The sequence below is a fragment of the Poromitra crassiceps genome, assembly GCF_964638095.1.
Source record: "Poromitra crassiceps genome assembly, chromosome: 21".
NCBI classification, from domain to species: domain Eukaryota; kingdom Metazoa; phylum Chordata; class Actinopteri; order Beryciformes; family Melamphaidae; genus Poromitra; species Poromitra crassiceps.
Window position 1 is genome coordinate 12,964,267 of NC_139638.1, and position 16,664 is coordinate 12,980,930.

The window sequence follows — 16,664 nt, forward strand, 5'->3', positions numbered from 1 at the left end:
ATAAGAGATCCCATTCACTTCTACTCTGATGTTGTTCACTTTCACTTCCTGTATTCTCTTTGAATAGGCTACTTAATATGTAACTTGCTCCTGAAAGCAGTGGTACCCCTTAGCTTTCACAAGTGCATCACATTGGATTGAAGGACTTCTCAGTGCAATTTGTGCGGATCTGTCCCCCGGGCTGTATGTTTGACACTCCTGGTGTAAATCTAGAATAAAGTCGAAATACCAGCAAAAAACAACAAACAAACAAAACAGCGTTCAACTCTCAATCGTTTCTGTGGGTGCTGAATCCTCAAAAAAATTAACAGAACTCCAGGACAGCACTCCAATAAGTTTGATACTTTTTATTGCCGCACAAACGTTTCAGGCCAGACGCCCTTCTTCAGTCAGTGTGCCAAGTAATCTGATGATTACTTGCCACTATAAATATCAAACTTATTGGAGGTTCGAATTTATGCTGTGCTACTTCCAAACCATAACCACTAGGGAGCGCCAGATACAAGCTACTGTGGTGCATTTCATATCACTGCTACAGATGCACCACCAGATGCGGCTCATGACTGGCAAGAGCCAGTCATGAGACATGTCAGAAACAAATGGAGAGAAGAGGAAACCAATAAATAAAATCTTAACTTTATTGAATCAAAATGATTTTTTTTTTACACATAATTTTGAATCAGGAAATACTTTTTGTAAACTACAACTTTGCATGAACATCAATTCTGAATGACATCTTTTATTATCTAGGGTGTGGAGGATGGAGAGGAAGCGGCTGTCCTGGATGTGCCTGGGGCGGAGCGGGGAGTTGGGGATTGGGGTGGGCGAGGTGCGGGAGGGGGCCTGTGTGGGGGTGGGGGCAGCGCGAGGGGGGGTAGAGGCACCAGCAGGTTGTTTGGAATGACGGCGACTGGGGAGTCTTGGGATTCTCCCTGTGCTGATAGCGTTCTGACGATGACCTCCCGGGCCTCCAGGCACTGAATCCTTGTCAGCTCCACGGTAACATAGTCCGCCATTGGGTACAACACCTCCGCTATCTGGATTAAAAAAAAAAAAAAGACAATATCAGCAAGAACAAAACTATAATAATTTTCAACGACACAAATCTATCTAGCTATCATTGACCATCACACTTGTGACACTATTGCATGGGTAACATGCTTAGTTGCAAGTTGCTACATATCAGAAACTCATTAAGGTTGGCCTGTCTGGGTTAGTAGGTTGTGAGGCCACCTGTATCTGCATGACCCTGGTCTATGTGAGGCCACCTGTATCTGCATGACCCTGGTCTATGTGAGGCCACCTGTATCTGCATGACCCTGGTCTATGTGAGGCCACCTGTATCTGCATGACCCTGGTCTATGAGGCCACCTGTATCTGCATGACCCTGGTCTATGTGAGGCCACCTGTATCTGCATGACCCTGGTCTATGTGAGGCCACCTGTATCTGCATGACCCTGGTCTATGTGAGGCCACCTGTATCTGCATGACCCTGGTCTATGTGAGGCCACCTGTATCTGCATGACCCTGGTCTATGAGGCCACCTGTATCTGCATGACCCTGGTCTATGTGAGGCCACCTGTATCTGCATGACCCTGGTCTATGTGAGGCCACCTGTATCTGCATGACCCTGGTCTATGTGAGGCCACCTGTATCTGCATGACCCTGGTCTATTCTATTCTAAAAAATTATATTCTGTCAAATTGGTCAAGCCACTGTCACACAGAATGTGGGTCAAAGGTTGTGAAAAGGCGGAGGCTCTGCTTGCATTCTCTCTTCCCACCTACATGACACAACTGTGTAGGGATGGGTAGGTATTATTAGAGATTTTGCAAGATGTGTTCCACTGTTTCTCAGCAATTTCTTTAATTGAACAAACCTTTTTAATTGGTTCTCGTAGTTGTCAGTTTGCCTTTGAGCAGATTAAAGCCTTGTTAAAGTCGCTCCTGTCCTTGCGGTGTCTAGTCATGATCAGGTGTTTAAACTTGCAGTAGCTGCTGGTGATTCTGCAATGAAGGACAGTCTCCTACAATATGGTTCTGTTCTGTAGGTGTAGACCACTCCAAACTTCAATCAATATCAGAGAGGGTACCCTGAGAACTATTTTTTTTAGCTCTAAACCATTTCCATTTTGAGGTGTATATCAGCTTTTGTGGTTTGGTGAGGTTTCATTCTGTCCATTGGTCCTCCTGACCCTTCAGGTCTTGTTGTGTTTACATATTGTAATTATTTGTATTTATTGGTTTACTTTGAGCAGGTTGGTGTCTATATATGCTGTTAGGCCCATGTGCTTAAGTGATGGTTTTATTGAAGTCAAAACACATTGTCATTGTTTTATGTAACTGTCACAGAAAACAACAGATGGGTGTTCATTTCAAGACATGATGGTGTGTTGGTATATTGTGGTGTTCACCAGAGGGAGTGAGAGACTTTACTATGGCTTTCACAGATGATTGAGATACCTGCACCACCACTGAATCATAGGTAGGTGGCACTGTGGTGTACAGTATGTTGAGGGCACATATGAGATGACATAATGCCACATTCAAAAGGCAGACACTTGACTATTAACACTCCCTCTGTCACGTATCCTCTCCAGTGTTGGGCAAGTTACTTTCAAAATGTAATATATTACATATTACTTTAATTTGAAAGTAATAAGTTACTTTACAATATTACTGTCTGTGTAGAGTAACTCGTTACTTATTACAATACTTTTTTGGATTACTTTTACCAAAATAACAGCAGCAGCAGAATGATATGGCCGCCCCGGAACATCCCGAAAAATAATTTCAAACGCCTTGAAGTCAGTGTAAACAATCCAAAATTCTAAATGTTATTATTTTCCTTTGTTATTGTCATCTATAGTGGTTATTTGCATAAAAACACATAGTTTGATTATTTGATGGTGCTTTGATAAAAATAAAAAAAGTAACTCAATTTGTAACTTGAGTTACTTGACAAAGTAACTGGTATAATATTACTGAAATCCTATAGGTAATAAGTTATATTACTGAGTTACTGCTAAAAGTAATATATTACATGTAATATGTTACTTTTGTAATGAGTTACCCCCAACACTGATCCTCTCTCACCTATCATCTACATAAAACACAGGTAAAACAATTCACTCACCTGTATGTAAACTCATCCCCTAATGCAGTCACTGACGCTGAGAACACTTGAATCGTGAGTGGTGCTCGTCCAGGACTACTGTCATAACCATGATACCTGTTATTAACATGAAGGAGGCTTTATGAATGTTTGTGACAGTAAATTATGTCACTGTTGACAATGTTGACGTTGTTTGAGATGTCTTCGTTATGACAACTTGACATGAACCAACACTGTGTAATTACACTTGATGATATCTTAATGAACAGTTCAAATTGTACCACTGTTTGTTGAGGTCAAGGAAAATATTAATGACACCGTTGTGAACTCATTTGAAAGTGTCATTGCACTTAATGACATCTTAATGCCTGCTATATGTCATGTTTATGACATGGTTATGTCAAGTTGTCATAACTAAGACGTCTCAAACAATGTCAACATTACATTAGCAATGACATCATTTACCGAATGACACTTAATGACAAGAGTCGTAAACATCCGTAACGCCTCCTTCATGACGTCACGTCATGGTTATGAATGTCATGTGAGTCGTCATATCATGACGACTGAGGGTGCATAAGACTCATATGCATCCTCAAGTAAAGTGTTACCCCTTCGTTCAATCAAGTCGTGTGAAATGTAAATGAAGCATGCATGCTAAGTTGCTAGCTCACCCTCTGTCCTTTAGTGCAGACTGCGTAGCCAAGGACATTTGCCCCATTGGATGTCCCTGTGGGAGAGAGGAGGGGGGGCTTCCAGCGCACCTGTAGGACCCCTGGAGCCTGGCCACAGAGCACCTGAACCTCCTGGGGAGGATTGGGAGGGCCTAGTAGGTAGGAGGAGAACAGGGGTAAGAAGACATGTTTACGTATGGTTCCTACTGACAATGGATGGCTGGTGTAGCACTAACATACCAAAAAGAGGGAAGTGTGTGTGAAGCATTCATCAAATGCACAGATGCGCACACCATGCACTACTATGCCCAGACACAAGGGGGTGCAAGGTGGGGGGCAGGGGGGCATTCGTGACACAACAAACAACTTTTTTCTCTCTCAGTGCTGTAACAGTTATTGACATAATCATGTGACAGGATGATGAAAAGACCTTGTGCAAACTTTGTATATCGATACACACGACCCATGCGGATACTTGATGGGATGGTGCGCGGTAGCGAGGCACATTCATGAGAACAAGTGTGCTGTTGTCAATTTAGTGAAATGTCACTTAACTATTTTAACATTGCTTTCAATAGAGAGGCAAAGTGACCGCCTACTTCCTGCTTCAGCACTGCACCAGAGATTTTCATCCGCCATTTATTTTCCCATCCACATTTCGTAAAATGCTTATATAAAAATAGTTTTACTGGTTCAAACCAAATGGTACAGATATATTTAGAAACAGAAGAGATCGCATAACATTTCACTGGGACCAAAACCTTTCCAAAAAATTTTTTTTTTTTTTTTTAGTTTTGGTCCGAGTGAAATGTTCTATGGTTTCTCCAGATTATAGCGTTAGCTGAACCGGTTGGTTCGACTGTTTTATAAGCATTTTACGAAATGTCTATGGGAAAATAAATGGCGGATGAAAATCTCTGGTACAGTGCTGAAGCAGGAAGTGACGTTCCACTTTGCCTCTCTATTGCTTTTAATACAGCACACTGCAGAGTTGTGATGTGGAATCGTCTTGTGTAAAACTGTACTGTCATATTTTCTGAAACTCATATCTTATAACTAGTAATAGTTTAATGCTCTCAAAATAAAACGATATAGAGCCCTGGGCCACGTCAGAAGACGGTTTTGTCTGATGTGCAGGAGGAGACTGAGACTGAGTGCAGGCCATTCTTTGTCTCTCCTGGGTCTCTCCTGGGTCACTGGGTAAAACATGCACAGCTAGGATGGCTGCGTTGGAGCAGAAGCAAAATGCACACTGATACAATGTGGTCATTTCAGTGAGCAGGTGAGGAGGTGAGGTAAACGTTCCTCCAGTGGCATTCCTTTATAGAACATCTGTCATTCCAGGCTGAGGAAACAACTCGTCAAAATGAGAACTGCTCATATCTGGTGGTGCTTTGTTGTCATCTAATTAGTGGTGTGCACTGTGTCGTGAGCAAACATGGGCAAAATTGTATTTGAAATAGTTTTCATATATTAAAGTGTGCTTAATTTACTAGACATTTTAATAGAGACAACATGGTAATCACTTATTATTATTATTATTATTATTATTATTAATATTATTTTATGCTAGAACCCTAATCAAATGCTATTTTGCCCAGATCTCATCATCAGTTGCCCATGCCAAACATAATTTATGCTCCACTCATTCTCAGTTTCATGACTACAGCTGTTTCCCAAAAGTATCATAACACTAATATCATCTCTGCCCATTTTGTGTTCGGTAGAAGAAGATGGTTTCATGGTGAAACTTGTGGGAAAACCTTTCATTCTGACCTGTTCTGCAATATGGAGTTGGACCTAGACAAAATACAATAGACAACAATGGCAGGGTAAGGCAGTGTCTACTCTTCCTCGGCTGTGTCTCCTGTATGAGATGTCACAGCACAGTAGCATAACCTAATCTTTTACATGTTATTATTACGCTCTCTATTAACCCATTGATACCTGACGCAGCATTTGTGTGTGTATCCCTTTAAGACCACGAACCGCGTTAACGCCAGGGCCCCTGGGGGTGTTAATCTGGCTCTGTCTATTGCAACAGTCATTGCATAGCTTTGGTCGCCCCTGCTGGTCTAAAAGTGAAAAATGTGGTAAGGCAAGTCAGCTTTTTTATACAGTGGATTTTATACACAGATGTTTACAATTCATTCAATTATTTCTAATGCCACCTTAGAAATGTCTATTCAATGCTTCACTCGTGCCAAAGCAATACAATGTTTTTGAGTTCAAATATCTTCAGTTTGGGGCTTTTCCAAGCAAATATTGATATATGCGATAATTAAATCAGCAATATATATTTCTGCCACCCCTTAAAATCTTCATGCCACCCCATGAATATTTCTCTATATCCGCCCCTGCGCAGAGTGACAGAACTTAGTGTGAAACACACTCACCCTCTTGGTAGTGATCACTGGGATGCTGCTCTCAGTACTTGGTGTTCCTCTGCTCACGTCTCACCCGGGTTTGTGCGGCGTTGCGACGGGGCTGCGTCATCTTGGCTGTGGGCTTCTTTACTCCATTTCTCACCACAGAAGTCCACGGCGGCGACCTGGGCGTTGGCGTTGGGAGTTGTATGCTCTCTGTAGCCGCTCCATCAGGAGGGTCTAACGCCGTCGTCACCTCCTGTTGACCAGGTCCCGTCTGCTTCTGCACCAGCCGCAGTCCCGAGGTCCAGGACTGTCTGGGGTAGACCTCCTTCCACCGTCCTCCAGCGCTGTCTGTCACCCGGCAATTCACAGCCGCTGTAGCCGCCGTCAGGTCCTCGTTCACGGTCACCTGTGCTTCAATGGCCGGGCTCCTCAGACCAGAAACCTCGCTGCTCAGTTGCTCCACTCTACTAAGCAGCACCGAGGCGTCCATATTGCCAAACAAACCCAACAGGTGGAAGTTTGTCCAAAAAGTGCGAGACAAACATGGCCATGTTCTCCCAAAACTCATGAAACAGGCTCAGGCTCGCCTTGACGTTTTTAGAGTCCTTGTCGCGACCTGTGTGCTTAATTTGAACAGAAAGCCGTTGGACTTCTCAATCCAGTCAGATGCGAAATTGTTTGTAGCCAACAAGACAACTTCATCGTGGCTAAGAGTCCTCATTTTGATAGAGATCAAATATAAGCCACATGTTATGTTTTCATATGAATACATGTGTGTTTGGATACTCGCTATCACTGACTGATATAACACAAAGAAAAGAGCGCCACCTACAGGAAATCAAACATCATCCACAGGAAATTCAACTTGGAAAAATACATCACAGTCCCGCCCACAATGTTTGATTGACAGGTGATCTGTGGGCACTAGTGCAGAAACACCACAGCAATGAGAACAAGATGGAGAGAGAAACACGCACGCACGCACGCGCGCGCGCACACACACACACACACACACACACACACACACACACACACACACACACACACACACACACACACACACACACACACACACACACACACACAGCTGCTTTAATAAGTCCTGTCTACTTGAGCTTACACAGCTCAGCAGTGTCTCCATTGTTAAACAACCACAGTCCAGCATGGAGAGGCTGAGTGAAGGTGGTCTGGACTCTGTGGAGGAGAGTCATGGTTTTAGAGACGTTGTAGAAGGACAGAATACCTGCTCTGTGATCCAGATACACTCCTACTCTGGAGGACTGAGGAACTGAGATGTGAGTTGTGATATTCTTATGTATGAACTGATAACTACTGCTGACACACAGTAATGACCAAGACTTGTCATTGTATCCAAATACACTTTCATCCCCTGTTCTGCTAATATCTTTATATGAGACTGCTATTGAAACTGCCCTCCCGCTCCACTTCACCTCCCAGTAACAACGTCCAGTCAAACCCTCTCTACTCAGGACCTGACAGCGGTAGTCAATGAATCTGTCTGGGTGACTAGAATATAACTGTTCTTCACTCATGCGTGTTGCTTTTCTGTTCCCCTCAGATAATAACAGCTCTGTGTTTGCTGTGTTTGGATCCAGTGTGATCTGACGTGAATATTGTAAGAAGTCAGCTCTGGTCTTGGGCTCTGGTTGTGGCAGTAAAACATCCTCGTCAGTCACTGTCAGTGAGATCTTAGGCCGTTCCTCTGTCAGAACGTCCTGTAGTTTATCTCTGACCTCTGACACAGCTGCAGTCACATCCTCAAAGTAGCGCAGAGGACGGGTATCGATCCTGGGTGAGTCTGTAGATTGACTGAGACGTGACAGCGAGGGGTAACTGTGGAGGAAGTGGATGTGATCCTCTGTGTGTGAGAGCTGCTCCAGCTCAACGTCTGTCCTCCTCAGGTCAGAGATCTCCTGCTTCAGCTTCTCCTGAAGTTCTTCAGCCCGACTCTCTTCCTCTTTCTGCTGGGATCTGATCTGCTGCTTCACCTCAGAGCTTCTCTTCTCAATGAGACGGACCAGCTCAGTGAAGATCTTCTCACTGTCCATCACTGCTTTATCAGCAGAGAGATTCATAGCCTTCAGGTTCTGTTGAAGCACCTTCACGTCTTTCTCTCTGCCCTGGAGTCTCTGCTGGATTTTTTGCCGATTCACCCCGAGCTCTTTCTGCCTGTTGGTCCTTTCTGCTGCAGCTGAGACTGTGTCGTGTCCCTTATGTTCGTCCACGGAGCAGAGATAACAGATACACTGCTGATCAGTACGGCAGAACATCTTCATCACCTCGTCGTGACGAGAGCAGATGTTCTCCTGAAGCTTCACGGTGGCTTCCACCAGCCTGTGTTTCTTAAAGGTAGAGGATTCATAGTGAGGCTGGAGGTGCTGCTCACAGTAAGAGGCCAGACACACCAGACAGGACTTGAGGGCTTTCAGCTTTCTCCCAGTGCAGAAATCACAGCCCACATCTCCAGGTCCAGCATAGCAGTGATCAGGAGGAGCAGCTTGGAGTCCGGTCTTCCTCAGGTCCTCCACCATCTCTGCTAACATGGTGTTTTTCCCCAGGACAGGCCTCGGTGTGAAGGTCTGTCTGCACTGGGGGCAGCTGTGGATTTTCTTCTGATCCTCTGCATCCCAGCAGTCTTTAATACAGCTCATGCAGTAGCTGTGCCCACAGGGAACAGTCACCGGATCCTTCAGTAGATCCAGACAGATCGAACAGCACCATTTTCCCCCGTCCAGCTGAATTCCTTGCTGCGCCATTTCACTTCTCTGTGACAGTGAGTCAGATAGTTTCACTTCCTCTGAACTGAAACAAGCTGGGCTCTGCTCCAAACCAAACCTCTGTTGTTTTCTTCATGTTCATGTGCTGATCTGCAGTGAATGGGCTGGTCAGCTCTTGCACTTCACAGCATGTTTACACCTATCTATAAACTGGCAGATCTGTGAAAGGGGAGGAACAGGAAATATGTGGAGAGAATAGAACTGGCTGTGTTTGAGGGAGGGGTTATCAGGCTTTGCTTTATTCCAGGAAGAGGAGCGTTAAAGAGGCAGTGTGTGTTTAAATACAAACTTACAATCAATCTCTCTCCCCCCTTATCCCCCTCACTTTAAGTGCAACATAAAAGTGCAATTTTTTTTGCAAAATAAAGTTCCAAAGCCTTGTGGAAATTAACTATTTAGATTAGAATGTCTGTCTCTCTCTCTCTCTCTCTCTCTCTCTCTCTGTCTGTCTGTCTGTCTGTCTGTCTCTCTCTCTCTCTCTCTCTCACACACACACACACCTTTGTAAGATATTTTTTACGTAGCTGTAATGGTATAATGAGTAAAAAACAAAACAGTCAAGCATTCAGAAATAATATCCTATGCTCCCCGCTCGGGCCCGTCCAGGGACCCCCATCCTGCATAAGTAAGGTTCCCAGAGTAAAACCTGGCCATTAACACCAGTGGGGATAAGAAGGGGGTGGGATACTTATCCCACCTAACAGAATGAATATAGAAAACAATATCTAGTGATAGATGTAGGCCTGTTCAACACAAGTGTTTTGAATCACACCTGCAGGACAAACCTGATTGAAATGTGTTGTGCTTTGTGATGTGTTAACCACTCAACTGCAGATGTGGAATAATTAGGCCACACATGTTTAGACAAGGCAACAGATGGATGGCAGAGAGGCAGATCTCTCCTGCAGCCGCCCTCATAAGAGTCTCATCAGATATAAGTTCACTATATATATATATATATATATATATATATATATATAGCGGCCGGGGGGGGGGGCGTAATTTACAGTTTCTCCAGGGACCACTCACTGTGTACAGGAGTACTACGCAGAACTGGTTTATGCTACATTACAGACTGGAAAATAATACCTTCCTAAGCAAATCCCTATAGGCTACATAATCAGAGTAGGCATAATGTGAAAATATGGCATGTTTTACACAAGTTGAAGTAGTTTTCTTATTTTGCCCAGTGAATGTGTGCAATTTGAAAAGCAAGTATTTATGTCTGCATCTGCCAGCGGGCTTATCACGATAAGAGTAGGCATACTGTGTTCATGAAGAGTGAGGAATATGTTTTAGGTTATGACTGAGTAATAAGTGAATACAACGGCTCTTCTGTCATTATCACATCATCAGTCACGTTGTCAGACCATGTGAGTAGGCTAATGTTATTAAGTAAAAAAAAATACGATTACGTTTAAAAAAAATAACGTTAGGATTGTTACATTTCAATTTAAACGGTTATGTTTATTATTTTTAATTCTCCATTTCTCGCCTACGGGCGTGCCCTGTACTTAGGGGGCGTGCTCTGCCCGGAGCTGGACCCTTCTCACAGAACGAGTCGCGCGATATTTGCATCATGAGGTCAGAGTTGACCGTGGCCATGTGTGTGTATGCAGTCTCAAAGTGCAACCTCTTTAGCTTTACAGAGATATCTTGTGAATAGGTTAGAGATTGAATAGAACACTGGCTTTGCGTGTTTAGTAGATTTGACGTTTTATTCCTGAAAGTCGTTGGAGGCTTCTGTTGTTGTTTTCTTCTAGTTTGCAGCAGTGAACAGCCTGGCCGTGTGTTAGCAGCAGCTGAGCAGCCAGCCCAGACCGTTTGTATCGTTCAGAAGATATCCTCCTGTGTCGGGATGTCGGGATCATCAAGTGTTGCATCATGATGTCTTAGCGAGAAATGTTAACAATCCGCCCACTGCTGAGTGCCTTAACGTTAGCTACCCCGCGACTGTTGACTTTGGAAAGAAACGGTAAGCGAACTGTACAACGTTGTTGTTGATCAATGATGACTGATTGAGTCTGCCTTCCCTCCTGCGTCGCCCTGTATCCAGATTTCTAATTAGGCTAGCTACATCACTGATTTGATGTTGTCCAGAATCCAACGGCTTTCTATTGCAGGTAGAGAGATAACAGGGAAACTTATCATCAAAACAGTCTTCGTGTAACGTTACATTAAATCATGTTGACGTTGAACACTTGATGAATTTGCCTGGGACCCCGGTGTCATGGCGAGTTTTGCACCCCCGCCGAGAATTGCACCCCCACCATATTTTGGGGCTGTTTTAACTTTAAAAACAGGGATGCAAATCTCGGCAGGTACAAACTGCCGAGATTTGCACCCCCCTCCATAAAGCCAGGAGAGATCCCCAGGTCTCGAGGTCCTCTGTACCCGGATTTTAAGCACCAAAGTCGGCTTCCATGAGCCAGAAGAGAGCCCCAAGCATGGAAGTCACCTCCACGCGGATCTAATGCATCAAAGTCGGTCTCCATGAGCCAGGACAGACCCCCTGGCTTGGAGATCACGTCTACTGACAATTATATCATTTTTAAACACTTAAGTTTCCGTATAAATCATTACAATATGCTCCCGGAAGGTGGGGATGCAATTATCGGCGGGGGTGCAAAACTCGGCATGACACCTGTCCGGACCCCAGGTTGAGAAACACTGGGCTACATCTTGTTTATTACTTGCACAAGAGCAGAAGGGACTCCCTGCAGCCCTCTAAATCATAATAAACAATGAGCTGTTCAATTAATGAAATAATTAAAAATGTATTGAAAACATTTGTCAAAGTCGTACTCTAAGCGAGCAAGGCCAAGGGCATAATAATAAGAATAATATTAGATAATATTGAAGTTATTTATATAGTAGTTAGTTACAAAGTGCTTCAAAACTTTAAAAATGAAAAATAAGAACATAAATCAGTATAAAAACATGTGAAAACAAAGAAAAAACGGAATGTCCAGCTAACTAACAGAGGGTGCATCTGAGTATTGTGTGTGCTTTTTTACAGGTGGGCTTTGTAAGCTTCTCTGCACGATGAGCGAAGAGGCTGGAGCTATGCAGACAACCAAGACGGCGAAAAGAGTCAACGAGGAAAACGTCGACTCGTCTGAGCGGCCGCAGGTTACGAAAAGACTCAAATCAGACGGAGAACACACTGAAGATGAAAAGAAATATCCCAAAAAGAAAGTGGTCCTCCTCATGGCGTACTCTGGAAAGGGCTACTATGGTATGCAGGTATGTAGTCAGTTCTCATCTCTCAGAATGAGTGCACCTCCTGGCTGCCCTCCTCTTCCCCGCAAAATTTTCGACTCATAAAGTGTTTTCTGTGTTTCAGAGAAATCCTGGAAACTCTCAGTTTAGAACCATCGAAGATGAGCTCGTCACGGCACTCATTCAGTCTGGTTGCATCCCTGAAAACCACGGAGATGATATGAAGAAGATGTCGTTTCAAAGATGTGCCAGAACAGATAAGGTGATGCATGTGCAGACGAAGACATTCACTTATTCCACCATATTCTCGGCATGTGAGCAGCACCTTTGGAAGAACTCGGCCGCTGATTACTGATGGGAATTACGGCTCTTTGAAGGGAGCCGGATCTTATGGCTCCGTTCCTTTCTGAGAGCCGTTCAAAATAGCGGCTCCTTGTCCCCCCCCCCCCCCCCCCCCCCCCTCCCTTTTTTTTAGGGGGCGGGCACTAGCCTACTGTTTATCTGCAAAATCACTAGGATAATGATATGGTACGATTTGAATCAGATTTGATTTTAGACCCACCACTATTTCATTTAGCATCTGTGGACTGCAGCAGCATTACATTACTCATAGTATCTCCAGACCTAATGTCACTGATCTGCATTGTAAACATGACACAAGGTGACACCATATCCATCTGCCCTTAGTCAGTGAATTTACTTCTTCTATGAAATGTGTTGTGTAAATAAAGTTGGCTTTCCTTGAATGCAATTCATGCAACACTTCGCTGCTCAGAAAGTCGGCAGATGCACTCCAGTCCGCGGCGTAGCCCGTTTTGATATTAAGCTGAGTCCGCCCACCCAGGCCAGTTACAGCATGCGCCGGGAACAATTAACGAGTGCACCTATCCTCCCGGCTCACTGGGCTAGCAGAGGGAGGGAGGTCTACCCTGTGTGTGTGGTGGGGAGCGGCAGGCAGTGAAATTTGGGCACAACATTAAAACGAACGGCTCTCAAGTAGGACTCGGTTCCCTTCGTTCATAGCAAAGAGCCGTTCAATAGATTCGGATCGTTCGCGAACGTCACATCACTACCGCTGATCCCTGATCAGTCTTGTCAAAATGCCTCCGTGTGTGTGTGTGTGTGTGTGTGTGACAACTTTTGACATCACTGATGATGACATCACTGATCACATCACATCATTAGCTAATTAGCCTAATACAATAATCTGGCTTCAATCAGAACTCAATTGTATATATATAGATAGATGTGCCCATTGCATTGGCACATTTTTGCTTGTTTAGATGTTGAATATGGAGCTTAATGATTGCATATTGTTAATTTTGTGTGTAACACCTGTAATGTAATACTGTCTGTTATGTGTCTTGTTGTGTGTTTGTGTATTTGATGTGGTTAGGGTGTGTCTGCAGCAGGTCAGGTGGTGTCTCTAAAGCTGTGGCTCATTGACGACATCGTTGAAAAGATCAACGAGAAGATGCCAGCACAGATCAGAGTGCTTGGTGAGACATTTCTTCCAGATATTTTGTAGAGTTTGATGAATAATACTTTCACTAACAACCCTGAGATTTTTTTTGGGTGGGCTGGGATGCATGTTAGAAGTCAGAATTTTGCCTAAACCCCCAGTTTCTATAAAGTCGAGCTCAAATGAAAAATGATCACATCCCTGGTCATAGAGTGCACCTATTTAAGAATGCATGAAAAAAAAATCCCCAAAATTTATTTTGTTTCTTCACATAAAAAAATTCAACCATGTTGTCTTCATTCATAACAAAATCGACAGTGTGCGTACGTCAGCGTGTACTATCAAATTTAACCAATCATATCATGACATGACAGCTGTCAATCAATCTGCATGGCTAGAAGAAAATTCCAAGCAGGCAACATGGCTGCCAGTGCCTACATGGGCAAACTTCTCTCTCTTGGGTAAGGAGGAGGGTGTCCGTCCGGAGGGAACCAACCGCCAGTTCTCTGCTCTGGTGCTGGGCGCAGTGAGCCAGCCAGCCAGCCAGCGAGCACGCAGTTCATGGCACTGTATTTACATATCCGGTATATTGGAGGTACGGTGGTGCAGTGGTAAGCACTATCGCCTCACAGCTTGAAGGTCGTGGGTTCGATTCCCACCTGGGCCGATGTGAACACTGAAGGAATGCGTGCCCGTCCGCATGTCCTCGAGTGCCCACCACCCGGGTGGGGTCGGCAAAATGGCCTTTCTGTGTGGAGTTTGCATGTTCTCCCCGTGCCTCCCGGGGGTCTCCTTCATATAGGAACCCCCTTCACAAAAACATGCAACATCCTGGTTGCTTATATGGTTCCTCCTCTGATCGTTAAGGGCGCCTGTTCAGAGGGAGGGGAACTGGTTGGAATAGCGTGAACCTCCCACGTGCTATGTCCTACCGGTGAAGCTTCCTCGGGCAGGTGAAAAGAAGCGGCTGACTTGACTGCCCATGTCTCGGAGGATGCATGGAATCAGTCTCGGCCCTCCCCAGATCGGCAGAGGATGGAGTAGCAACCAGGATTGAGTAATTCAAATGAGCACTAAAACGGGGGATAAAAATGGGATAAAAAATCGGGAAAAAACATAAAAAAAAAAAAAAACATATCCGGTATATTGTGTTTGTAACATAGACTGTTATTGAATTATAGCTTTAAGGAAGTCACAGACTGTGCAAATGGCATTTGAGCTCGACTTTTAATATAGCGGGGTTTTAGATGTTGACGCTGAAGATGTTGACGTTTTTTCTTTTGTCCCGCCAGGTCTTAAACGAGTGACGCAGGGCTTCAACTCCAAAAACAACTGCGACGCGCGCACTTACGCCTACATGCTCCCGACGGTGGCTTTCTCCCCAAAGGACTACGATACCCAGAATTCGGCCGCCTTCCGCGCGCAGCCAGAGACACTTGAGAGGGTGAACCGTCTCTTTTCCCTCTACAAGGGCACCCACAACTTCCACAACTTCACGTCGCAGAAGGCCCCGCAGGACCCCAGCGCCCGCCGCTACATCACCGAGATGACGTGCGGCGAGCCGTTCAGCCGCGGCGGCGCCGAGTTCGCCGTGATCACCGTGCGCGGCCAGAGCTTCATGCTGCACCAGATCCGCAAGATGATCGGCCTGGTGATCGCCGTGATCCGGGGCTACGCCCGCGAGGAGGTGATGGAGCGGAGCTGGGGCCACGAGAAGGTGGACGTGCCCAAGGCCCCCGGGCTGGGGCTGGTGCTGGAGCGGGTGCACTTCGACCGCTACAACAAGCGCTTCGGCGGCGACGGCCTCCACGAGTGCCTGGAGTGGGACCAGGAGGAGGAGGCCATCAGGGCCTTCAAGGACGCTCACATCTACCCCAGCATCGTGGAGACGGAGTGTCAGGAGGGCTCCATGGTCAGCTGGATGGCCACACTTCCCATTCATGACTTTGAGGCCAGCGCCGGGGAAACACGGGACACTAAGGACCAGAAACAGGTGGGTGGGACTGGGAACCCATAAGGCACACGAGAAGGTAGCGGGGAGGAAAAAAAAATCGGTTCCCAGTGGCTCAGAGAACATAAACTAGAAAAGATGGGAAATTGTATCATGCATAAAACAAGTAGTTTATTTGCTAGAATAGTGCTAACAAATACAAGCACTTCAAAGCAATAAATGAACAGCTGAGTAACGTGCTTGATGTTTTCCCACCTTCTCTATTTTTGGGAATTCATAAGTAACCGTGAATTTGAACCACTGACATTTGACGCGATAGTTGTTTTATAATACTTATCAATGTTTTCCTCTTTTTCCAGGACAATGAAGATGACGGTAATGAATCGGATTAGGTTGCCCTGCCTGCTGAAACGCGTGACACCTTCTCACCAAAACATTGTCTCTCTTGACGAGAAGGAGAACAAGCTTTCTTCTGTTTGTTTGGGTCTGGAAGTCCGTCTTCCAGGAAGGACATTATTTTGGAGTGGAGTGGGATTACATTTTGGTTCTCTTCTCCGAATACTATTAAAAACAACAAAACGATAAAGCCTCTCAGTCCTTTGTTTTACCCTGACCGTGCTGCTAATGATCTCGTATGTGCATGTTAATTATGCCCACAACAAATGTGGATGTGTATTTCTGGTTTAATGACGACGACTTTCTGTATATGACTAATAGGAGCGTGTTAAAGGAGCTTAACTTGTTTTCCATAATGAAAACAGGATGCAATTTCTTAACAACTAAGGAATGAATGTAAAGCATTGAATAGTCCCACCTTTTTAATTAAATATGATTGAAACTAATCTTGGAGTATACAAATAACTTAAACAACTGACCAATCCCACTAAAGTTTTTGAATCAAAGTTTTTGAATCAAATGATATAGTCGGTATGGGGCAAAATCACCCAGTTAGTTTGGTCAGTTGTAGCATCACAGGTAAACACGACGGTTAAGCCTTCTGTATCTCAGCTGCTATTCAAGTCTAGTGGCAGTCCACATTCATACCTGTGTAACAAGATGGTTTGGTGAAGC

At 44.7% G+C, this 16,664-nt stretch overlaps 2 protein-coding genes across 4 annotated transcripts; one reads left to right on the top strand and one right to left on the bottom strand.

The window, feature by feature from the left end:
- Nucleotides 1-755: 755 nt before the first annotated feature.
- Nucleotides 756-8,937, bottom strand: LOC310795792 (tripartite motif-containing protein 16-like; the record flags this gene model as incomplete). 3 transcript variants are annotated; one of them, XM_083657879.1, is made up of 3 exons in its annotated part: nucleotides 756-1,037; nucleotides 3,789-3,940; nucleotides 6,185-8,937. In XM_083657879.1, one exon carries the CDS (start codon nucleotides 8,935-8,937, stop codon nucleotides 7,267-7,269), a length of 1,671 nt encoding a protein of 556 aa, XP_083514005.1. In that variant the 3' UTR covers nucleotides 756-1,037; nucleotides 3,789-3,940; nucleotides 6,185-7,266. The 3 variants fall into 3 exon arrangements, with proteins under 3 accessions (XP_083514005.1, XP_083514006.1, XP_083514007.1); XM_083657880.1 differs by lacking the exon at nucleotides 756-1,037 and adding an exon at nucleotides 3,156-3,231; XM_083657881.1 differs by lacking the exons at nucleotides 756-1,037; nucleotides 3,789-3,940 and adding an exon at nucleotides 5,804-5,863.
- A 1,636-nt stretch (nucleotides 8,938-10,573) lies between these two features.
- Nucleotides 10,574-16,083, top strand: pus1 (pseudouridine synthase 1). The gene is made up of 6 exons (XM_083657483.1): nucleotides 10,574-10,933; nucleotides 11,978-12,204; nucleotides 12,305-12,442; nucleotides 13,577-13,679; nucleotides 14,935-15,635; nucleotides 15,953-16,083. The coding sequence occupies exons 1-6, from the start codon at nucleotides 10,861-10,863 to the stop codon at nucleotides 15,983-15,985; spliced, it is 1,275 nt and encodes a 424-aa protein (XP_083513609.1). The 5' UTR covers nucleotides 10,574-10,860; the 3' UTR covers nucleotides 15,986-16,083.
- Nucleotides 16,084-16,664: the final 581 nt, after the last annotated feature.

Excerpts from the sequence above, each read along its gene's own strand:
- pus1 (XM_083657483.1), top strand. The coding sequence starts at position 10,861 with ATGTTAACAATCCGCCCACTGCTGAGTGCCTTAACGTTAGCTACCCCG. Across the intron at positions 12,205-12,304 it reads AGGGCTACTATGGTATGCAG|AGAAATCCTGGAAACTCTCA; the intron begins GTATGTAGTCAG and ends TCTGTGTTTCAG. Across the intron at positions 12,443-13,576 it reads GATGTGCCAGAACAGATAAG|GGTGTGTCTGCAGCAGGTCA; the intron begins GTGATGCATGTG and ends TGATGTGGTTAG.